We start from the raw sequence: 24,955 nt of genomic DNA, 5'->3' as shown, positions 1-24,955 counted from the left end.
TATGCTTCTCAAAAAAAAGAACAATTTATTCCGGTGTCAATTTTTCAAAAACTGTATTTTGGATTTACATGATACATAAAGTTGAATTAATAAAGAGCTTGGAATATTTCAGTTTATATGTGAAAAATCTACAATGTAATTGACGCTTCGAGATGGAGCTGTATAGTTTACATACAAGCATTTTATTTTTTTAACGGTCGGTAATAATACGAATATAAAATATCCTTTTCTGCAAATAACTGCACACTGATATAAGAATAAAAAAAATCAACTCTCATATATAAAATCCAAATTTCAAATAGAAATTTGACAAAGCCTACGGAAGTTCGAGTAACAAAATTATATTAAAAAAAAGAATTGAAATAGACTAGATAAAATAAAAAATATGAAAAATATAGAAATATAAAAAAAAATGATGCGATACAAATTGAAAACGGCACAAAATATGATTCAAATTATGAGGGGGGAAAAACGTCCATTGTACTATTTAAAAAAATAAAAGCATGTATGTTTGACGTATGAGGAATTTTTGCATTTCTTGTTTTGATGATGCAAAAATGAGGTGATTCTATTAGAGTTGATCACGCTGGAGGTGATGGAGGTGATGGGGGTGAGGGAGGTGATGGAGGTGAGGGAGGTGATGGAGGTGATGGGAGGTGCTGGAGGCGAGGGAGGTGATGGAGGTGATGGAGTTGAGGGAGGGGATGGAGGTGAGGGAGGTGATGGAGATGCTGGGGGGTGAGGGAGGTGATGGCGGTGAGGGAGGTGATGGAGGTGATGGGAGGTGCTGGAGGCGAGGGAGGTGATGGAGGTGATGGAGTTGAGGGAGGGGATGGAGGTGAGGGAGGTGATGGAGATGCTGGGGGTGAGGGAGGTGATGGCGGTGAGGGAGGTGATGGAGGTGATGGGAGGTGCTGGAGGTGAGGGAGGTGATGGAGGTGATGGAGTTGAGGGAGGGGATGGAGGCGAGGGAGGTGATGGAGATGCTGGGGTGAGGGAGGTGATGGCGGTGAGGGAGGTGATGGAGGTGCTGGAGGCGAGGGAGGTGATGGAGGTGAGGGAGGTGATGGAGGCGAGGGAGGTGAGGGAGGTGCTGGAGGCGAGTGAGGTGATGGAGGTGAGGGAGGTGCTGGAGGCGAGGAGGTGAGGAGGTGCTGGAGGCGAGGGAGGTGAGGGAGGTGCTGGAGGCGTGTGAGGTGATGGAGGTGAGGAGGTGATGGAGTGAGGGAGGTGATGGAGGCGAGGGAGGTGAGGGAGGTGCTGGAGGCGAGTGAGGTGATGGAGGTGAGGGAGGTGAGGAGGTGATGGAGGTGAGGGAGGTGATGGAGGTGAGGGAGGTGCTGGAGGCGAGGGAGGTGAGGGAGGTGCTGGAGGCGAGTGAGGTGATGGAGGTGAGGGAGGTGATGAATCCCTGCGTTACCTGAGAGGATAGACTGACTGCTGAACTGCCCGTACACTTGGTGCATGATGGGAGAATGAGTTGAAGGTGTTGGGGAAATGGTTGGAGGCGCCGCCGCCGCCGCCGCCGCCAGACAGGTTCCTTCTGCAGCTCCGGGAACGCCACGCTGGGCGACGGGCTGCTGCTGTCACTTCTGGGGACATTTCCTGTTTCAGACAGAGCGGCAGCGTCTGAAGGGGCTCTGACGGAGCGGCGGTGGAGGGGGCGGGGGCGGGGGAGGGGTAAAAACAAGATGGTGAATATGAGCGGAAGATGTTTGAGATGTCAAAACATTATAAAGGAAAATGAAAATGAGCGGTGGCGAAAAGCAGCAGGAGGAGGTTTTCCCCGAAAAGGTCCGCGTAGAACGGAGACGCTCTGTGACGGACGCCTCACCCGGTCACCATGGCGTAGCTCTGGTGGGCCGACAGGTTCCTCCCGATGGTGGCCGCCGGACGAGGTCAGGCCGGTCTTGCGTCTTCCAGGCCGCCGTTGATGAGGGACAGCGGGTACAACGTCTGCAGAAGAAGAACGGGATGAGCCGCGAACCGGAAGTCGTCCCCCGGGAGGTTTTTTTTTTTTTCCCCGCTCGTCCACACGCCCTTCCCGGGCTTCTACCTGCTCCGCCTTGCCGGCCCGCCGCCTGCCGCCGCCGCGGCGGAGCCGAAGGAGTCCGGCGGGTAGTGGTGCCGGTCGAAGCGCAGTCCAGGTGCTGCGAGGCGGCGGAGAAGTGGTCCAGCTCATCTGCTTCCTCGGGACGCCGCCGCTGCTGCCCTGGGAGTCCACGCTGTGCCGACAACTCTCCTGGTCACCTGTGGGGGGGGAGGGGGGAGGGGAGGGGAGGAGGGGCAAGGCAGCGGTGACGCCGCTCATCAGTCTCAAGACCTTCGATCGGTTTAGTTTAGTTTGGTCACAATCTGTCCCTCGAGTCGTCCTTTCCTGCTATAAAAACCCTGAAGGACAAGAGGAAAAAATGCTTGTCTTGCAGGCCACGCCCCCCTCACTGCAGGCCACGCCCCTCGCGGCCAGGCTACGCCCCCTCGCGGCAAGGCTCATGTGGCTTGTCCTTTCCTGCTGTAAAAACCCCGAAGAGGAAAAGTTCGGCTGTGACGTTCAGCCAGTTCCCCGCGGTGAGAAAAAAAATGCTTGTCTCGCAGGCCACGCCCCCCTCACTGCAGGCCACGCCCCCTTGTGGCAAGGCTCATGAGGCTCATCCTTTCCTGCTGTAAAAACCCCGAAGAGGAAAAGTTCGGCTGTGACGTTCAGCCAGCTCCCCCGCGGTGAGAAAAAAAAATGCTTGTCTCGCAGGCCACGCCCCCTCACGGCAGGCCACGCCCCCTCGCGGCAAGGCACACGCCCCGTCTCGTAACTCGATAGCGAAACACATTTCTCTGAACTGTTTCGGTAATATAAAAGAGAAAGTTTGCGTCCGGGGCCGCCATGTTGGTCTGGTTTTAACCACCGGAGCTGAGTGGTGCATTCAGGCGCATCGCGTAAATCCGCCCCATGCATGCCACGTGTTGACAAGCCGCCGGGCTCGTACAGCAGCGAGGCTACAAGCCAAAGATGATTAAAATATGACTGACAGTCGTTGGCGAGACGTAACAACGCCTGAGCAGTTTCAGCGTCCTCCGCAGGGTTTTGACCTTCAGTTTAGCTAACTGCTACCATGTGCTAATGCGCCATTTAGCCTACCGTGAGCTTAGCCACCGCTACGTGGCAGGGCTTTCTCCTCGCGCTGCACTTGTCCGTTTTAATTTTATCTTTAAACTTTTATTTATTGATTTATTTTCCCTTTTCATTTCTTTTTTTTAATTCTTTAAATTTTTTTGTTCTTTGTATTTCTTTTTCCTTTTTTCTGATTTTGTCCATTTTCTTTCTTTCTGTTTTCTTATTTTTCAATTTTTTTCTTTTTCAATTTTTTTTTGTGTTTATATCTTTTAACATTTTTTCTTTTTCTCTTTGTGCTTATTTGTGCTTTTTTTCCCCCCCCTTATTTTTCTCTTTTTTCTTATTTATGCTTTTTTTTCTTTTTTTTCCACGTTAATCCACTTTGGCAGGTTGCTAGCATATTAGCTGTTTAGCCTTTATAACTCCAGTTCTTCACATTTCATTCAAACTGGCCAGCATTGGTTGATTATAAAACCGAAAAAGTTAGGAAAAACAAGTGTCGCTTGTGAAAAATCTCCAGAAAGAATGTCAACGATTAAACTGTGCGACACGTCTTCTGCATATTAACTTTTAGCGAAGCGACTGAAATAAAGAACCTGAAAAATGTAAACTTTCAGACTAAAATATAACTTTTATATTCCGGAACGTATTGGAAATAAGCAGCTAAATCAGCAGGAGGGCCTGTAAATGTTTGATAGTTTGATTATTCACGTGACGGTCGGTTTGTTGTTAGCGGAGAACGACCATCGACCGGCGCAAAGAGACGACAGACTTTTGAGGGTTTGTTCGTGCAAACGGAAGAGGAAGTAGAACGTGAGCCGCCGTTTGTGGACGGAAGCCGACGTGTTTGAGTGTTTGAGGGTTTGAGGGTTTGAGTCCCGGAGGTTCTTACTGTCGTCGTGACTCCTCTTGCCCTCGGTGGACGGCTGAGGGATTCCCAACAGGCCGCTGATGGAGTAGGTGGAGCCCAAGAGTCCGACTGGGGAGACTCTGGAGGAGTGACGGCCGAGCTGGGGACTGATGGAGGGGGAGGGGGAGGGGGGAGGGGGGAGGAGGAGGAGGGAGGGGAGAGGAGGAGGAAGAAGAGGAGGAGGAAGAGGAGGAGAAGGAGGAGGTTGAGGAAGAGGAAGAGGAGGAAGAGGAGAAGGAGAAGGAGGAGGAGGAGGAGAGGGGGAGGAGGAGGTTAGGAGGAGGAGAAGGAGGAGGTTAGGAGGTGGAGAGGAAGAGGAGGAGGAGGCGGTTAGGAGGAGGAGGGAGGGGAGGAGGAGGAGGGAGGGGAGGAGGAGGAAGAAGAAGAGGAGGAGGAGAGGGGGAGGAGGAAGAAGAGGAGGAGAAGGAGGAGGAGGGGGAAGGAGGAGGAGGAGGCGGTTAGGAGGAGGAGGAAGAGGAGGAGTAGGAAGGAGGAGGAGAAGAAGAAGAGGGAAGAGGAAGAGGAAGAAGAGGAGGAGGAGAAGGAGGAGGAGGAGGAGAAGAAGAGGAGGGGGAAGAGAGGAAGTGGAGGAGAAGGAGGAGAGGAGGAGGAGGAGAGGAGGAGGAGGAAGAGGAGGAGGAGGAGGAGGCAGTTAGGAGGAGGAAGAAGAGAAGGAGGAGGAAGAGTAGGCTGGGAAGGAGGCGGCGGTCCTGCGGCTTCGCCGTTTCGTGCTGTCGGGAAGGAGGAAGAGGCTGGCAGGCGTGTTCTCGTCTGCCTGCTTCGGTCCAGGCGGTCTTCTTGCGGAGGCCGCGTCTTCTGTCTTCTTCTTCGGTATGAGCGTCGACGTTCGTGACGGCGGCGGCGGAGAGGAGGCAGAGTCGGACGCGAGCTCGAAGAGCGTCGCGCGAGAGCTTTCGTCCTTCTTCTCTGTCCTGCCGCTTCGTGTCTTCGTCCTTCTGCGTCTTCCTTCGGCGGCCTTAGGAGGGCTTAGGGCTGAAGCAGGCGGAGGAGCGCAGCTTTTCGTCGGCCGCGACTGGCGGCCCAAGGCGGCCGAGGAGGGTAGCATCATCAGCGGGTACGAACCCGATACTGCTCCCTGACATTTGCAGAAAATAATAATACACCACACCCCCACCTACTCATAACTCGGTAAGAAAAATCCTGCTAACACTTTGAAGCAGTCGACCTCCTCTATCACAGGATGTGTTCATCACACCGACACGACCTTCACCCTATGAAGAGCCTACCATTTTCCGTTTGGGCTTATTCGGGCGAAAATCTTACTTTGAAAGGCAAATAGCGGACTTCCTGTTGGATTTAGGGCCAAAGTTAGAGCGCGTGAGTTGTAGGTCTCGACGAGACGAACACATTTCGTGTTCGTTGCGTGTCTCTACGACATTCCTACGGACCGTGGCGTGTGATTTAGTTGTGTCTAGGTGGCGCTAGAGAGCCATTTTTGGGACTTTGTGGGAGTTTTTTAACGTGATCACCGCTCTATGCATTCTTCACCAGCCTGCCCACTTTGGTGAGTTTTTGAGCCTGATTAGGGGTCAAATATGAGCGAGAGCGTGAAAAATATATAATAAGAATAATAAACAGTGCAAAAACAATATAGAGTGACCGGACTGTCGGCGGCATACGAATTACAAATAATCATAATAATTCAAGGTTTGAACTAAAATCATCAAAATTGTTCTTTTCGGAAAAAGACAAAAAAAAAGGAAAAATATGTAGAGAAGAAAGGAAAAGAGCGGCTATAAATCAATAAATAAGCTAAAGTGGCTAAAAATGACCAAGATGCACAAAATATCTGAAGGAGGAGGGGAAAAAACACGTTTTTTATCAACTCTACCACTTCGTGAACCAAAATGTGCTTCGATAGACATTTTTTTTTTCTTTACATGTTTTCCGGATCCGGAACAAATTTATCGGGTGTTAAAAATAAAAAAAATAAAAAAATGGCTCATGAAGGTTGACTTACTTAACGTTTGTCCCGGACTCAAAACCTTTTCCGTCCAGCGGGAGGTTAAACGGCTGCTGCACCTTCGTGCGAATTATTCTGAAACGACAATATTCACCGTCACTTCCAGAAGGTTGTTTTCTTTTTTTACAGCCTGTTTTTTTGGTATTTTGACATTTAAAAATCTTAAAAAAAAAAAAATAAATAAAATGTTCATGCTGGATTGTTAATTTATTCACTTCGCGACCTGGACGACGGCGTCCCGTCGCAAAAACGCGAGCTGATCGGCGTCACCTGTTGATGGAGCTCACGCTAGGCACCGTGTCGCCGTCGCACACAGCCCTCCGCTAGCAGCCGGTCCCGGATCTCCCAGGCGAACATGGTGGGGTTCTGCCTCTTGTACTCGGCGATCTTGTCCACCACCTTGGGCGTCGCCACTTGGGCTTGGAGCCGCCGATCACGCCGGGCTTGATGCTGCCCGTCTCGTAGTAGCTGAGAGACACGGTGCGAGACGGGGTTAACAAACAAACAAACAAACAAGGAGAGGAAAATCGTGTACTGGTAATAATGAAAGAAAGCGAACACATTGCGCAACTCAAAAGGTTTAAAGTCTCAGTGAAATGAAGATTCGACCTCTAAAACACTCTGGCTGTCGCTTCTAGGGAAATTTTTTATGCTAATTGGCTGAAGGGTAAATGTTAAAACACGAGGCAATCTGTGAGAAAATAGCCGATAAACGGCGGTATTTCCTCTACTGGGCGGAGCTTCTGACAATAATAGAGTGACGTCACGAGTTGTGCACACGCCCAAGTTGTGTTTATATTATGGAGGATCAGAGTTTTGACAACGAAGACGCTGAATTTTAACCAGATTTCATCATCGTCGGGCATTTCGCTAGCTCCCGCTAGTCACGAATTGTGTTCTCCGATTGTTATTACGGCGACTGTCAAAATAAAGTGCCAAGTTCAGGAGAATATGGATTGGGAGTCATGACCCCCCTCGTCTCTACTGAGCATGTGCAGAACGACAGCTTATAGGCTCCGCCCACTCCCTTGAAAAAAAAAAAAGGTGATATAAAATAGTTTGTAATTAAGAAAACTGCAGCGGCCATCAAAACACATTGCGATGATGTCACCCCCCCCCCCACCCCCCCCATCATCACCAGCTCAGTGCTGCCCCCCAGTGACCCACCCTTGTCCCTACTGAGCATGTGCAGAACGACAGCTTATAGGCTCCGCCCACTCCCTTGAAAAAAAAAGGTGATATAAAATAGTTTGCAATTAAGAAAACTGCAGCGGCCATCAAAACACATTGCGATGATGTCACCCCCCCCCCCACCATCACCAGCTCAGTGCTGCCCCCTGGTGGCCCCCCCCCTGGCCCGGTGCACTCACCGGCCCAGGATCTTGCTGACGCAGCCGTGGCTGACGCGGAGCTGCCTGGAGATGTCGCAGGGCCGGACCCCCTGGTGGGCCATGTCCACGATGCGCTGCCGATCACCTCCGGGAGCGGGCGGCCATTAACAAACATTCCACCTAGTTGGTTAAGACCCCCATGACCTGGGGAGGAGGGGGGATGAACACTAGTAAACGTCAACGAACCCCCCACACGTCTTTTTTTTTTTAATTTTCCACGCGATGCCGAGACGAATTTCATTCAGTTGTCAATTGAAAGAAGAAAAGGAAAATACAAATTAGAGGCATAAGCTGTAATTTAATTCATATTCGGTCGCAAATTTTCACATTTTTGTTCCACGTTAAAAATGTTCCTTCCTCATAATCTCCTCAAATAATCCCAACACTCAAGCAAAAGTGAATTTCTCCTGAGTTTTTAGAGCGAAACGTTCGTATATTTTCCATTTATGAGACACAAACTTGAAACGTGCAGCGTTGATTTGATCGTTTCCTGTCGTCGTTATCTTATGAGCTTTAAAAAGATGAAAGCAGAATCTCAACTATTCAAAAGGATTCACAAGATATTTGAATCGGAGGCGATAATCTAAACAATTTGAAGATAGAAACGCAAAACGAACTCCTGACGTGTGTGATTGTCTGCACCCGGTGTCTTTGTGTTTTCTTCACTTTCTTCTCCAGAACTTTTTGATTTTTTTGTTTGTTTTCTGCAATAAAAAATGAGCTCCTGTAAAAGTTTGTGGTACAAATACTAGGAAAAAGCTCTTAACTTGAAGTACGAGGCCTTTTTAAGCAGGTTTGTTCTTAAAGCACCGCCGAGACGCGAGGAGAGCAACGAGCAATAAAAATATAAGAAGGAAATGCATAAAAAAGTAGAATAAATAAAGCAGAAGCTTTATTATCGTAAAGGGAATAAAAGAAGGGAGACGAGGGTCTGAGCAGATCATCATGTTTTCAGGCTGATTTTAAAAGGTTTGTTCTGCAGGTGAAGATTGTCAAACTAAAAGCTGCTTCTTCCACCTTTATTTTGTTTTTTTTTCTGCGCATAAACGATCTATATTTTTATTGTCACATCATCTCTGTCAGTTTGCAGCAGCTTCTTAATGAACACAGATTATTTTCCTCAATAATAAAACGTGGCTGCACTTTATCTAAAACTATTAATTCCATTCAAGTCCTTCATGTACAGGAAGTCTCTGCATTCACACATTAAAATGTAAAGAGAGAAAATAGATGTTTGTCTTTAAATGTAGGAGAGGAAAATAAAAACTGAAGTAAAAAAATTACTTCAGAACAGAAACAAAGTAGAAGTGGTTTAATGCTGAGTAATTATTTAAAGTTTTAAAAGTCAGTCAGTAGGAACATGTTTTACATGTCTGAGGACTGAGAGCAACATTAACATGACGAAGTTCATCTTTAAAGAATAAAAGAAGAAGAAAAAGTGGGGGGAAAAGCTGAAATAAGAGAGAAAAATAAGCAAAAAAGCATCAATAAGAAAAAAGCAAAATGAAGAAAAAATAAAAAAGCATAAATAAGAAAGAAGAGAAAAATAAGAAAAAAGTATAAATAAGCTAAAAGAAAAAATATATAAAACAAAAAAGAAGAAAAATTAAAAAAAAGAAAAAATAAGAAAACAGAAAATAAAGAAAATGGAAAAAACAGAAAAAAAGAATTTTTTTTTAAATAAATAAATTGGAGAAAAAAGAAAAATGAGAGTAAAATATAGAATAAAAGATGTAAAGGTAAAAAGCTGACTTTGATGTTTTTTGTTTTGTTTTTTCATGAAAAAGACTTCACGTTGACTTTCATCATCAAACTACTAAAAATCTTTCTTCTCTCTTATCAGTCGGCGGCGGTTTGGTTGTAGTGGCGGGATAACCAGCTGGTTATGAGTCGTTTGGTTGTAGTGGCGGGATAACCAGCTGGTTATGAGTCGTTTGGTTGTAGTGGCAGGATAACCAGCTGGTTATGAGTCGTTTGGTTGTAGTGGCGGGATAACCAGCTGGTTATGAGTCGTTTGGTGGTTGTGGCAGGATAACCAGCTGGTTATGAGTCGTTTGGTTGTAGTGGCAGGATAACCAGCTGGTTATGAGTCGTTTGGTTGTAGTGGCGGGATAACCAGCTGGTTATGAGTCGTTTGGTTGTAGTGGCAGGATAACCAGCTGTTTATGAGTCGTTTGGTTGTTGTGGCGGGATAACCAGCTGGTTATGAGTCGTTTGGTTGTTGTGGCAGGATAACCAGCTGGTTATGAGTCGTTTGGTTGTAGTGGCAGGATAACCAGCTGGTTATGAGTCGTTTGGTTGTTGTGGCAGGATAACCAGCTGGTTATGAGTCGTTTGGTTGTTGTGGCAGGATAACCAGCTGGTTATGAGTCGTTTGGTTGTTGTGGCAGGATAACCAGCTGGTTATGAGTCGTTTGGTTGTTGTGGCAGGATAACCAGCTGGTTATGAGTCGTTTGGTTGTTGTGGCAGGATAACCAGCTGGTTATGAGTCGTTTGGTTGTTGTGGCAGGATAACCAGCTGGTTATGAGTCGTTTGGTTGTTGTTGCAGGATAACCAGCTGGTTATGAGTCGTTTGGTTGTAGTGGCGGGATAACCAGCTGGTTATGAGTCGTTTGGTTGTAGTGGCAGGATAACCAGCTGGTTCTGAGTCGTTTGGTTGTAGTGGCAGGATAACCAGCTGGTTATGAGTCGTTTGGTTGTTGTGGCAGGATAACCAGCTGGTTATGAGTCGTTTGGTTGTTGTGGCAGGATAACCAGCTGGTTATGAGTCGTTTGGTGGTTGTGGCAGGATAACAGCTGGTTATGAGTCGTTTGGTTGTTGTTGCAGGATAACCAGCTGGTTATGAGTCGTTTGGTTGTTGTGGCAGGATAACCAGCTGGTTATGAGTCGTTTGGTTGTTGTGGCGGGATAACCAGCTGGTTATTAGTCGTTTGGTTGTTGTGGCAGGATAACCAGCTGGTTATGAGTCGTTTGGTTGTTGTGGCAGGATAACCAGCTGGTTATGAGTCGTTTGGTTGTTGTTGCAGGATAACCAGCTGGTTATGAGTCGTTTGGTTGTTGTGGCAGGATAACCAGCTGGTTATGAGTCGTTTGGTCAAAATAAAACTACCAAGTTGGATTGTTATTACAGAGACTGTCAAAATAAAACTACCAAGTTGGATTATTAATACAGAGACTGTCAAAATAAAGCTGCCAAGTTGGATTGTTATTACGATGACTGTCAAAATAAAAGTACCAACTCCAGGAGAACACCCAGCAGGAACTTTGTTCTTGGTCTCTACTGAGCATGTGCAGAACTACAACATAACTGAAATGTATTGAAAATGAAAGTTAACGTATTTAAATGAAGGTGTATTAAAAGGTGCGTTTAAAAAACAAGTCAAATAAACAAATAAATAAGAAATACTACTCCAGTTACTCCATATTATTCCAGTTACATCATTTAACTTATATTTACTTTACGTTTTTGTTGTTTATGTATATTAAATATACAAGAATGGGGATGTCTGTTGTTTATTTTAGTTGAATAACGTCAAACTGGAATCAGGAACCAGATTAAGATTCTCCTCTGATGTAAACAAACTCATGTTTTTAACGTTTTAATGTTTTAAACTGGAGGGTTGTTGTGACACCAGCACTGTGTGTGTGTGTGTGTGGTGGTGGGGGTGGGGGGGTCGTTCCAGAAGACCCCCCATCCCTTCATCTCTCTTCCTCCTCCTCCTCCTCCTCTCTTCTCCTAAGAGCTTTTAATTTAAGCCATAGAGTCAGTGGAGCCTCTCTTTCCCCTCGCTCGCCCAGCTTTCATCTCCACTTCAAAGAGAGAGAGAGACAGAGGGAGAGAGAAAGCGAGAGAGCAGGAGGGGGAAAGAGAGGGAAAGACAGAGATAGAGAGAGATGGAGAGGGAGAGAGAAAAAGAGGGAGAGAGAGAGAGAGCACGAGGGAGAAAGAGATGAAGAGACAGAGAGAGAAAGAAAGTGAGAGAGAGAAATAGAGCGAGCAGGAGGGAGAGAGTGAGAGAGAAGGAGGGAGGGAGGGGGAGAGAGTGAGGGAGAGAGAGAGAGAAGGGCGGCCTCTATTAACGCTGCCAGCCGACTGTGGAAAAAAATCTCCGCCAAGCTTCATCAACCTGCAGGATATTAAAGTGGAGCCCCGGGGGGGAGCGTGCACGTGAGAGAGTGCACGTGAGAGTGTGCACGAGAGCATGCACAAGAGAGTGCATGGGAAGACAAAGCATAGATAGATAGATAGATAGATGGAGGGATAGATAGATAGATTGCTAAAACTTTGAAGTCGTGATTCTCAGTGTTTCAATCAGACGGCTGCAGGTTTGACTCCCCGCCCTCGCGCTTCAAAGTGCCTTTGAGCAAGGCTCCAATCCCCAAACTGCTCCCGCTGGGCGGACGTGGCGACCACGGCCACTGGTTGTGGGTTCGAATCCCACTTTGAGCAGCTCATCCAGGGAATTTGGTCAAAGTGGAGGGGAAAAAAATGGAATTCCCGAAGTGTGATTAGTGAACGTCTGTTTGGTTATTTGACCTTTGATCTTCAGTAGAATCTTTAATGAGTTAATTAACTGCAAACTCATAAGTTCTACACTCGTACTAGTCGTAATAATATTGACCATTTTGATATTTTTGTAGTTGTTGGCGTCGGTTCAACGCCATTAAATGTCACTTCTGCACATTTATTCTTTGTCAAACATCAAAATCCTTCTTAAGACAACCTTTGATCTTTATAACACACGTTACTGTAGCCGTAGGACAATTAGTAACTGTTTAACTGTAAGAATCAAACATTATACACCGACGAGTCGTAGTAATAACGACATATTCTTCATTTCCTTACCGATTCGCGTCGGTTTAAGTCCATCAAATGTCACTTAGACACTTTGATTCACCGTCACGTGTGAATTATCGTGATTTCTGCTGCTTAAGAAAAGACGTTAAACTCGTTTTCCGTGTGATTATTTTGGGAGTTTTGGAGTCGACCGGTTGAGTTTCTGTTCACGAGCCGGTGGGATTATTCAGATTAGTGCTTTTTTTTTTTCTTTTTAAATCTTCCTGTTCATGAAAACAGGTGAGAGAGAGAGAGAGAGAGAGAGACGGCTGGGCTCTTATTTTATTTTGAGTTAATTTTGTGGAACCTTGCAGAGGTTTAAGGTTGTGTGTCTCCTCGCAGAGCGGTGTGTGTGTGTGTGTGTGTGTGTGTGTGTGTGTGTGTGTGTGTGTGTGTGTGTGTGTTACCTCTTCCTGTGTGAGCGGACATTTCCCTGAGTGTGTGTCCGGCGCTCCGCAGGCTCAACGTGATATTGTGTCTCTCCGCCCGGTTAAAGTCTGTCCACTCGCCGTCCGGCCGCCTTCATGAGCCGGTCGCACGCTGCAGGACGACAGGGGGGGTCATCAACGTGTGTGTGTGTGTGTGTGTGTGAGTGTGTGTGTGTGTGTGTGGCCGTATTGGGAGGAGCTGCAGCACAACTTTAAAAACCTGCAAAACTTTCTGCACATTAACAGGAAGTCGTTTTCTTCAAAATAAAAAAAAGAAAATCAAGGAAACTCAAAACGCCGCAGAGTTTGACCTCGCCTTAAAAAAATTACACCTGCGACTGTATCGACTTGATCGTACGTGCAGTAATACACCATGTCAGTGTTTAAAAACACTTAAAAAAATGTGTGTTTCCGTTACGATAAACAACTTCACACGTCTCAAACTGAGCAAAAATCACACATTTTACCTTTTAAACTTTTAAAAAATAGAATTTAAACGGCGTTTCGTCGGTCACCTGTACGTCACTATGACTCGGTGGATGAATATGTTGTTTGTTAAAAGGAAATGCATCATTTGGAGCCACAAAAAACCACAAAAAGCTATATTTATCTGAACAATTAACACAATTATTGTTGTATTTTTTCATCAATTTACTGTTTGGAAGAGAAGAAACCAGGCAAAGTCACTCTGCAGTTGAATTGTTGCCACTGAATTGTTGTAAATTAAAGAATTCAGCCTTTAAAAGTTTCATTTTTAAGCGATTTCAACACTTTTCTCTGTAAATAAACCATTAATTCATGTCATGTCTCTCATAAAACTGACTAAAATCACACCTATTCAACCTTTTCTAGATTAAATCTCCAGACAGAATTTGTTGTTTACAATAAACGATACGGTCAATAAGACTTTTAGTTGATAATAATAATAGAAACTGAGTTTTTGTTCACGTTTTCATGATAAATGCATCAATCAGGTGATTTTGAATAAGAGCTGCTTTAGTCAATGACACTTAATCCAAAATCAATATGAATAATTGATATTGTCTTATATTGTAGTTTTTTGTTCTTCAATAATAATAAAAAAAAACATGAAGATGCACAAATTCACCAACTTTCTTCTTTTTTTTTTTAATTAAATGAAGTTTTGGCTTTAAATTGAGACAAAAATGGATTGAATGTCTGTATAAACGATGTAAAAGTGACTTTATTCAAGTATGTTTGAGGAGTTTGAACCTTCAACGTTCTCAATTACAATTTCATAACTCATTTTACCTTAAAAAAAAAGACTTTAAATCATGTCTGAGACTTAAATATGAGTTTTAATGGGAACATTTTAGTGATTAACAACAACAGCTTCAATTATTGCTCCAGATAAAGTTTGTATTTTGTGCAAAAACTGCAATCCAATTGTCAATTTTTTTTAAATAATTGAGTTTTTAATCTCCTTCCCACATGATTGTGGTGTTTTTTAATGAGAATTGAATGAGTTGTTACCAAATAAATGTGCAGTTAAGGTGTGAAACATTGCAAAGTCGTAATAATTTCTCCAGGAGTGCAAAACTCTTCATATTTAATATTAGTTAAACAGTTTCTACAGCCCATTCATGACTTCATATATACATTTATAGCCGTAGAATTAAAACACTTTATCGCCTATTTGCTGTTTGCAGGCATTAATCAATGGCAGCAGGCAGATTATCGTCCTGCAGCCGACAAACGGCGACAATAAATGTCTTATTCGTCTCCTCATGATGTTTCTTTAGACGTAGAATAAAACGTGATGTCAGCAGGACTGCCTCTTTCTAAAACTCGTTTATTTACTGTGTGAAGAGACGTAGAAGCTTGAACTCGACCTGAACGAGACAAACGGAGATTCGGAGGAAGAAGGAAGTAAAAGAAGCGTTTTAAATGGAGAAACTCTGCTTTTCCTGCTTTTCACCTGCTGTTCTTCAGCTCGTCTTTACGTTTCCTTCTCAAACTGTTTCACCGACGGAAAAACTAGAAAACGGCACCAAAAAACACCCCAAAAAACTGAGTTCGATATTGAAAAAATGCAGTTTTTTTGTAGGTTTGTCACTAAAGCGTCAAGTCATCGACGTATTTTTCTCCAAAATATGAAATAAACGCTTAAACATCAACAACGTGCACAAAAAAACCCCTCATTTTTAGTGCATTTATGTCAAAACTCAGTGAATTCTTCAATCAGAAATGAGGAAATGTGTTTGATTTTCAGCCTTACGCCACTTTTCCAAGAGATAAAATGGCTTTAATAACCCGTGAAAGTGTATTTTTAGTGACTTTAAAAGTCTCGAAGGACCAAAATCTGCTTCAAAATCTTCACTTTCGACACGTCGAAGGACGAGAAAAGAGACAGAAATCGATTAAAACTGCTCTGTTTGCGGCGTTTTAGCTTTAAAAGGTCACGACACATAGAAATATATTGATATTAAAAGATTTTAATTGAAGCAGCAGGACGCAGTGTTGGTTTGACCTGCAGATAGAACTTCTGACACTGTCTGTTCTCATTAAACTCCATTTTCTACAAAGATGTTTCAATAACTCAACTGGAACCTTTTGATTTATTGAGATATTTAATGAAATTATGTTGATTTTGGAGTTTTAATGATTTTAATCTGAAATGAGCCAATAGTGTCAAAACTTTTAATTACATTTATATAAAATAAAACTATCTGATGACAGGAACTTTGTTTTTTTCCCCAATTATTCCACTGTACACACACACACACACACACACACACACACACACACACACACACACACACACACACACACACACACACACACACACTAAGTTTTACATAACAAGCCTTTAAAAAATGATCCACATGACGTCATCCTAGAATAAGTTAATGCTTCATGATGAACATTAATTATAAATGTCGTTCATTTGCATGCAAAACTCGTGATTACCGAACTTTGAGATTAAAATCTAAGCTCTTAATTACAGCAGGATTATTCAGCAATTTGTTGTGTATTCCGAAGGGACGTCACACATTTGCATTGCTGCGAGTATTTCAGTATTTTTCTGTCCATAATGTAGTTTATTCACACGTAACTACAATATCTAACGTTACTTTCATTGTTTTCTAATTAACCGTTGTTGCTTTGAGGTTTTTTAAATCGAATAAATATGCATAATTACCAATATATTGCAGATGTGGAAGTAATAAATTACAAACAGATGACCCACGTTACTGACATGAAGAAGCATTTTGGGCACTTCGATTAAGTTTTGTCGTTATTTTCATGAGTTTTCTGAGAAATCTTTAAAATTATTTTAAAAAATGTCAGCATGAATTAAAATCAGGAGGCAACAAACTAAAACTCACATGATTGTAATCGAGTACTAGAATAGAATAGAATAAAACAGAATAGAATCCCAGAGGGGAAATTCTTTCAGTTTTTCATTCTTTATTTTTATATTTATTAATATTCTTTTCTTGTCCTCAAGTACATTTTCAACCGTTTAATTACAAATAACTACTGAGCACAACTACAAGTAGAATTCATATTAAAACACGGTTTTTTTTTTTGCGATTCTGTCGTCAATCATTTTGTTCTTTTATCAGATAAAGTTGCAGATTTATATCTGCACAAAACAACAACAACAACCTAGAATTACAGATGAATTAAATACAGAAAACATGATGTTATTAAAGCTGCTGACAAGTAACTAATACTTTGAGTATTATCGTGAGTCCAGCTACATTTATACTTCAACGCGTTTCAACGCGAGTTGTGTTTTTTTTTTTTTTATTGGTTCCTTTTATTCCATTACGTTAAAAATCAAGAGTTAAATTATCAAACGAGATTTAAACGCGGTGTTTTTTATTCTCTATTCGATCTTTCGTGCCAGAAAATAGTAAATGATCACCTTTTCGTTCCTGTTCTTCGTTCTTTCTCCTGAGATTTTTTTACGCGCGTCGTTAAAACGTTCGTCCTTGAATCGAAGAAGAAAAACGCGCGCGGACGAAACGTGCGTTATTTTCGTTTTTTTTTTTCCCCTTTTCTATTTATTCTACCGGGTTTCCAGCCTCCGTTGACTCGGGAGGAGAAGCCGCTTCTTGTTTCTCCTCCTCGCGGACGGAAAGACTCGCGCGCGGTCGCGGTGAACTCACCTTCCCTCTGCGCGCCTCCGCGGATTAAAAACAAAAATTGAAATGTAGCCCAGATATTATCCGTAAGATTCCGGGATCGCGGCGGGTTGGGGGGGGGGGGAACCTGAGGGGGGGGTGGAAGGGGGGAGGAGGAGGAGGAGGAGGGGGGGAGAGGAAGAAACACTGAGTGGATGTGTGTGTGTGAGGGAGAGAGAGAGAGAGAGAGAGAGAGTCCGGACTGAGGCGGCGTGTGTGCGCGCAGAGCGACACCGAGCCGGACTTTATCCAACCGGGGCCGCGCACGGGACCGGGGGCCGCGCGGCCATTGGCTGAGGAAGGGAGGATGGGGAGGATGGGGAGGGGGGGGCGGGGCTTGGAATTCATGAGGGGAAGGAGGGGAAGGAGCGCACCTCCCAGACAGAAACGACTGACCCCGTGTTTTGATGGCATCACACCCGCTGCGCCGCCGCGCGGAAACACTTGTCAGGGAGACGGCTTGTTTCCATTCACCTGCAGCGCGCGGAGGGGTTGTGGGGGGGGAGGGGGGGGGGGGGGGGGGGGGGGGGGGGGAGAAAGGGGGGGGGGGGGGTGCGTGACAGCCGCCATGCTGCACGCGTTTTCCCGCCCTCAGACAGGTTTAAAAAAAAAAAAAAAAGAAGCCAAATCAAAAGACGCACACCTGGATGAGGAACGCAGACGTGATCGCTTTGATCCTCTTTGATCTACAACTGCTTGTCTTTCATTATTAACTTGTTTTGTGATCAACAAATAAAACCGTGTCAAATTAGAGAGGATTTAGATGAAGTGGGAAAACTCAATTAAAAAAAAGACTCTAAATTGTGTTAAATTTCAGCGATTTCATGACACAATTTACACGTTTGGACCCAGAGTTTTGCCCCCCCCCCCCCCCCACCCCCCCTCTGATTTGACGCAATTAGATGGAAAATAAATAAATAAATGAGGAAATCACTTCTGCCTGGTAAGGAGCGGAGACAGATCTTCTATTACTGACGACATAAAGCCGCTGATCCGCCTCACGTCCATTTTAACCTTCCTAATTATTCAAACCTCCTTTGCTGACTCTGCAAATATTCACTTGATAAACATAGAACAGTGTAAAACACACACTTGGTAAAAAAATACAAAAAATGTTCCTGCGGCTCATTACCACGGACACGTCTGTATTATCTGACGTATTTTGATCAATTAAGTGGTGAAGCAGGTTTTATTAATTATTAAAAGGCCACCGGATCTAGAAAACTAACTTCTAGTGACTTTAGCGTTTCATCCATTTTTAGTTTGAAAAGAGACACGAGATCAAACAATGTTATCAGACATGATCATTTGTGGTGTAAAAGTGTTTTTAATATAAAGTTTCCAAGTGTTTTTTTTTTTCTGCACAACGTCAAATATGTGACGTTTTGTTTTAGAATTGCATTCAAATCAATCAAGAAACCAAAGTACTTATTGTTTGTGCGTTCAGAGAAGATGATCAAGAAAATGTGCAAAAAAGCTAAAAAGAAGAAAGAAGTTTTGACTCAATTTGAACTTCTTTTTATTTTTTGGTCCATTTCGGTGTGAAGACGAACAAACGAAGAAACAAGAAAGTCTCCAAACTCCGCCAATCGCTTCCTCTTATTTCTCCAGCGTCTATTGATTTCCTGCGCGGCCCCGCTGGGTGGAACAGGTAAACACTCGTCCCGTTCCTCTAATTTAATATCCTCCTCCTGCGCAATGAGCCTCAGGTGCGTCGGCGCGACTTGCTTCGCAGCTTGATTTCAAGCAGAAACGCAATTGGGAGACGACGCGCCGTGGTTCCCCCCCCCCCCCCCCCCCCCGCAGTGCAGGAGCCGGGCCCCGGTGGCCCCGGCATCCCGGTGAGTTTATAACCCACCCCTCCACGTCTTCACTTGTTCTCACAAAGCTGTAAAACAAACACAACACCTCTGACGACAGGCGCGTAAAAAATGGCCCAAGTTGGCGCAGGAGGAGCGTCATGGCCGCGTTCTGGACGCATTTCTCTGATCATGACGGAAAGAATCGAGGCTCAGGCAAGCAGGAGGAGGAGGAGGGGGAGGAGAGGAGGGGGGGGGGGGGGGGGGGGGGGTCGGGCCCGTGCGTAAAAAAAAAAAAAGGTTGATTCAGCCATTTGGGGGCGATTTGGCACATTTTTGGATGAATTACGCAGCGCCTCGTCACTGGAAAAACCGTGTCAGGGATTTAATTGTGTCGTACTTTGGTGTCAGTTTCCGCCAAATTTGGAGCGTTTTTTGTCTGAATTACTGTGATGTCTGTGACTTTTAAAGTGAAGTCGAGCGACGGGTTATAGGGAGGATGAGCGCAGTTCCGTGGGGGGAAAAAAAAAAAGCAGGTTAACTTAACCCATTAGCGGCGATTTGGCACATTTTGCCCCATTTACTCTGCTCGTTACGGCCGTAAAATTAATTGAGAAATCAACGGTGACTGTCGTGATTGTAAAATAAATAAATAAATAAATGAAACGTGGGGGTGAATCGGTGGATGAAAGGATGATTTGTCGTCGTTCTCTGCAGGAAGAGGTTGAAGCCTTTCAGTCAGACGAGACGGTTTAAAAAGAGATGAATCAACCTGCAGGAGATCAGAGGGAATCACAACATTTACTGGAAATAGAGGAATCTGTATGGAGAGAGAGGGAGAGAGAGGGAGGGAGAGAGAGAAGGAGGGAGAGAGAGAAGTCAAGTGCCTGCAGGGGAAAAGGCGGCAGAAGACGCGGAGAGGTTAACGAGAGTTTAACAAGGGATTAAAAAACCTGCAGATTGGTATCAATGACGAGGATCGCGGACATTTAAAAAGCTCCTGATTACACGGGGCCAATGGCCGAAGGGGCTGACCCCCCCCCCCCCCCCCCACCCCTCCAACCCCAGTATTCTCCTCCACCCGGAAATAAAAGTGACTTATTATGGTAAATATTAGGATGAAGTTTGCGCGCCTCAAACACTCTGCCAGCAAAAATAAAAAAGGTCATTTTCATCTTTTTTTCTCTTCAAATGTCACCAAAATAAAGTACACAAGCGAAAAGTTTTTTTTCTTTTTAAACCATATTTTGTAGTATTTCCTGAAACCCACACGTTGAAACTCGGTTTTCACTGCCGCTCTAAACGGCAACGTGACATTAAACTCTCTAATCCTGAATTCTGGCCTCTAATATCAGATTATTAATGGAGAAAATCTACTCATTTCGAGGCTTGCGGGTCATTTTTTTTAACGCGTTTATTCACATGTGGAAAAGGAAACTGTGACTCATGACTCAGGCATTTTAATGCTTTATGAGTTTTGAATCCAATCAGACGATCAGAAATAGAAGAAATGATGAAAATTGACGCCAACCGGTGCGTCCTGTCGTTTAATATTTAGATATTTGTAGTTAAATCGTGTTAAAAAAAATCATAATTTTTGCGCATGAACACGTTAAAAAACAAAAAGTTGCTTTAATCCCTGGAAGCGTTTTATTTTAAAAGGGGAGGAAACCCATGTTTCTCCCTATTTATTATTTTTTCTTCTTCTTCTTCCACCGGGTGTGCCTTGTTTATCTCCGGATTTACATCCCGGAGCAAAGCGCGCGCGCGCGCGCGCACGCGGACGCGCGCGCAGGCTTGCAGGTGACCTGCGGCGACAGGTGGAATCCAGAGCGGAGGCCAAAAGGTCACCGCGGACATTTCCTAACACCACAGATAAGACGTCGTCCCGCTATTCTCCTCTTATTGTGAGCAAATCCGTCATTTAGAGACGATTCGGCTCCACAGATGTGAACTAAAGCGTTTGAACCGCATTTTAAATGAGATTATTTGAGCAAGAAAACTTTAGAAACGTGTTAAAAAAAAAAATTTAAAAAAAAAATCCAGAGCAGAAAGAGAAAACAAAGCTTCACAATCCACGTTTATTGAGAAATCATAGGAAAATAAAAAAAAAAATCATAAATCAGGTTGGTTTTTTTTAAAAAGTCCCGTCTGTGCGCGCTGCCGCGACGGTGCGCTTCAGGTCCGCGGCGCGCTCCCGCGAAGACGGGCGCGTCTCTCGGAAGAAAGAAAGAAAGAAAGAAAGAAAGAAAGCGTCCTTTAATAATGACGACTTTTCTAAATGTTGCCGAGGCGGAGCAGCGTCTCCTAATTAGGTCATAATCGCTGGAGAAATTGATGATCCCGTTAAGGGCGACGATTTGTGCTGAAACCTTCATTTTCCACCTGATCTTGGTTAAGAGGCTTGTTTTGTTTTTTACTTTCCTCTCACTGATAATCACTTGGAAAATATTCTTTACACTTGGATACATGTGAAGAATTCCTGTTGTAATTAATGTTTATCCATCTAAATTCTCTCCCCCTAGAGCTTGTTTGGTGTTTTTTTTGTTGTTTAATTGCAGATTTCAGCTTTTCTGAGGCTCCTGCAGTGTTTCAGCAGAAAGTTTAGGATGAACTTTATGAAAGAATATGTTTTAAATTAAATTAAAAAAAGATGGTTAATATCTTAACTGTTAATCGTTTTGATTCAGAGAACAGGAGGAAATGTTGTTCATGTAACGTGAGACATGAGGATTCCTGAGTAAATGTGAGAAGAAGACTGTCAAAATAAAACCACCAAGTTGGATTGTTATTATGGTGACTGTCAAAATAAAACTACCAAGTTGGATTGTTATTATGGCAACTGTCAAAATAAAACCACCAAGTTGGATTGTTATTACGGTGACTGTCAAAATAAAACCACCAAGTTGGATTGTTATTACAGTGACTGTAAAAATAAAACCACCAAGTTGGATTGTTTTTACGGTGACTGTCAAAATAAAACCACCAAGTTGGATTGTTATTGCAGTGACCGTCAAAATAAAATGACCAAGTTGGATTATTACAGTGGACTGTCAAAATAAAACCACCAAGTTGGATTGTTATTACGGTGACTGTCAAAATAAAACTACCAAGTTGAATTGTTGTTACAGTGACTGTCAAAATAAAACCACCAAGTTGGATTGTTTTTACGGTGACTGTCAAAATAAAACCACCAAGTTGGATTGTTATTGCAGTGACCGTCAAAATAAAATGACCAAGTTGGATTATTACAGTGACTGTCAAAATAAAACCACCAAGTTGGATTGTTATTACGGTGACTGTCAAAATAAAACTACCAAGTTGAATTGTTGTTACAGTGACTGTCAAAATAAAACCACCAAGTTGGATTGTTTTTACGGTGACTGTCAAAATAGAACCACCAAGTTGGATTGTTATTGCAGTGACCGTCAAAATAAAATGACCAAGTTGGATTATTACAGTGACTGTCAAAATAAAACCACCAAGTTGGATTGTGATTATAGTGACCGTCAAAATAAAACCAGCAAATTGGATTGTTATTATGGTGACTGTCAAAATAAAACCACCAAGTTGGATTGTTATTACATGGACTGTCAAAATAAAACCACCAAGTTGGATTGTTATTACGTGGACTGTCAAAATAAAACCACCAAGTTGGATTATTACAGTGACTGTCAAAATAAAACCACCAAGTTGGATTGTGATTATAGTGACCGTCAAAATAAAACCAGCAATTGGATTGTTATTATGATGACTGTCAAAATAAAACCACCAAGTTGGATTGTTATTACATGGACTGTCAAAATAAAACCACCAAGTTGGATTGTTATTATGGTTACTGTCAAAATAAAACACCAAGTTGGATTGTTGTTACGGTGACTGTCAAAATAAACTTCGCAACAAACAAAAAGGTTGGTAGTTTCACTGGAAATCGTTGTCGTGGAAACGACCTGTCAATACATGGAGGTGATCATTAGGCCTAACTGGCCTGTCAAGGAGCGTCTCCATGGCAACAGACACTGATCTCCTTTGATCTCCTCTCATTCACTTTGGAACATTTTTTCGCAGTTCTGGGGATTCATGAAGAATCGTTTCCTCGTTAACGTCCCAGAATCTAATAGATTGTTCTCTCATGATGATAAATCAGATTTCAGGTCATTCGGGTCAATAGTTTTTGTAAAAAGTTGTTAAAATGCCTTCAAACGATTAAATAAATACAGGAAGAACGAAAACAATTCAATTCAACTTTATTTATACAGAATCAAATACGACAAAGTTATTTTACTGAGAAAAACCAACAAAACCTCATGAGTGAGAATAAAACAACTGTGGAAAAGAAAAACACGTCTTTATAGGAAGGAACCTGCAGAACCAGACCCAGAGGAGGAGAACCTGCAGAACCAGATCCTGAGGAGGAGGAACCGGCAGAACCAGACCCAGAGGGCGAGGAACCTGCAGAACCAGACCCAGAGGAGAACCTGCAGAACCAGACCCAGAGGAGGAGGAACCTGCAGAACCAGACCCAGAGTAGGAGGAACCTGCAGAACCAGACCCAGAGTAGGAGGAACCTGCAGAACCAGACCCTCAGGAGGAGGAGGAGGAACCTGCAGAACCAGACCCAGAGAGGAGGAACCTGCAGAACCAGACCCTCAGGAGGAGGAGGAGGAGGAACCTGCAGAACCAGACCCAGAGGAGGAAGAACCTGCAGAACCAGACTCAGAGAAGGAGGAGAACCTGCAGAACCAGACCCAGAGGAGGAGGAGAACCTGCAGAACCAGACCCAGAGGAGGAGGAGAACCTGCAGAACCAGACCCAGAGGAGGAGGAGAACCTGCAGAACCAGACCCAGAGGAGGAGGAGAACCTGCAGAACCAGACTCTCCAGTGACAAAGGTTTTTTTGCGTTAAAACACGACTTCAAGGTTTATCGAGTCGATTTTGAAGGAGATCTTTGAACTTTTTCTTTCTCTTACTGTCTTGATCCTTGTTCCCCCCCCACACCCCCTCCTCCACCCCCCCCTCCACCCCCCCCCCCCACACACACACTCTCTCTTTACCATCTGTTGTTTCTTCCCTTCATCTTTTTCTCCTCATCTTCCTGTGTTTTGTGCGCCGTCCACCCTCCCTCTTGCTTTGTCTCTCTTGGCCCCGCCCCCTTCATTGTTCCCCCTGTGACCCCTATTTCCGCTCCGGCGTTACCCTTTAACCCCCCCCCCCCCCCTCGCCCCCCCCCCCCCCCCCCCCCCCCAGCCCCACAACTGGGACCTCAAATCTTCTTGTTCTCCTCTTCACTGCTTCCCCCTTTCAACTTTTCTTTCAGGAGGCTAATAACTGTTTCCAGCCTCACGGCGTGATTCTCATTGTGACGTCCCACAATGGCGACGGGCCGCCGTGGAAATTAGCGACGGAGCGGCTCGCCGTTTAGCTAGGACCGGCGGGCGATTGTGACTCTTGCACCCCCCCCCCCAACCCTTTCATCTTGTCCCATCAGTCTCTTCCTCTTCATCTCGGGTGAAGAAGAGTTGGAATCCTCCGCCGTCGTCACCTGAATCGTTTTACATGAACGAGTCCAGCGTTTTGTGACGACACACTCGCCCCCCCCCCCCCCAACCCCCCCCACTCCATATGCCCCCCCCCCTAATGTCGACACACACTAGTAATTGCAGCAGACTTTGATCAGAGCGACTGGTGGAGCTTGTCGTCGTGCCGGCCTGCTCGCGGGCGATCACCGTGGAGACGGACCCCCCCCCCCCCGATCCCCCCCCCCCCCCATCCCCCCCCTTACATGGCCGCCATGTGGCGTGTCCTCACGGGAACCCGTCGGTGGCTCCGCCCCCTCCTCCAGGCCCAAACCGGCTCGTTATCGCCACGACGCAGAAAATATGACGCTACGTCGGCCAGGAAGTTTTATTACGTTTAACCAGAGTCGTTTGATTCTATCTTTCTTTCTTTTTTTTTTTTTTTTCAATAAGTACATTTAAGAAGTTTTACTACTTTATTAGGAAGTGACCAAATGATAAAAGCCTGAATGGACTAAACTCGTCATATTAACGTAAACAGAGAAAAGACAGGATGTAAATTTCAAACTAATATTTGTTATCGTATCACGGATGTGGAAAAACTGCGTACCGACTCAAATATCCGTTAATTAGTAGGATATTTCTTTTCTTTTTTTCCGGCAGTAATTCCGTCTCTAAAACTACGTTTGGTCTCGAAGACTCTTCAACAACGGTGAAGCATTGAAACTTTAATTTGAAAGGATTTAAGCGAGTCGCCGTTTCCATGGTGTCAGTTTACATCACGACGGTGCTCCAACTTAGTTTTATTTTGACAGTCACCGTA

The 24,955-nt window shown here is 44.3% G+C and overlaps 1 protein-coding gene across 1 annotated transcript in view; it reads right to left on the bottom strand.

Moving 5' to 3' along the window:
• Positions 1 to 7,536, bottom strand: part of pax8 (paired box 8) — a gene marked incomplete at its 3' end in the record, with an annotated part of 9,282 nt that extends 1,746 nt beyond the window's left edge. The window contains 21 exon segments of the mRNA XM_080509852.1: positions 1,421 to 1,457; positions 1,459 to 1,531; positions 1,533 to 1,584; positions 1,587 to 1,640; position 1,835; positions 1,837 to 1,890; positions 1,892 to 1,914; positions 1,917 to 1,956; positions 2,057 to 2,101; positions 2,104 to 2,138; positions 2,141 to 2,176; positions 2,179 to 2,250; positions 4,002 to 4,082; positions 4,085 to 4,126; positions 6,001 to 6,022; positions 6,024 to 6,078; positions 6,274 to 6,317; positions 6,319 to 6,416; positions 6,419 to 6,471; positions 7,374 to 7,476; positions 7,479 to 7,536. Of these exon segments, the coding sequence (XP_080365978.1) occupies positions 1,421 to 1,457; positions 1,459 to 1,531; positions 1,533 to 1,584; positions 1,587 to 1,640; position 1,835; positions 1,837 to 1,890; positions 1,892 to 1,914; positions 1,917 to 1,956; positions 2,057 to 2,101; positions 2,104 to 2,138; positions 2,141 to 2,176; positions 2,179 to 2,250; positions 4,002 to 4,082; positions 4,085 to 4,126; positions 6,001 to 6,022; positions 6,024 to 6,078; positions 6,274 to 6,317; positions 6,319 to 6,416; positions 6,419 to 6,471; positions 7,374 to 7,476; positions 7,479 to 7,509 (1,051 nt within the window). The 5' untranslated portion in view covers positions 7,510 to 7,536.
• Positions 7,537 to 24,955: the final 17,419 nt, after the last annotated feature.

Source organism: Blennius ocellaris (assembly GCF_963422515.1).
Source record: "Blennius ocellaris genome assembly, chromosome: 15".
In the NCBI taxonomy this organism is placed as follows: domain Eukaryota; kingdom Metazoa; phylum Chordata; class Actinopteri; order Blenniiformes; family Blenniidae; genus Blennius; species Blennius ocellaris.
The sequence above is the reverse complement of the archived record's forward strand: the minus strand, read 5'-3'. Positions and strand labels throughout refer to the sequence as shown.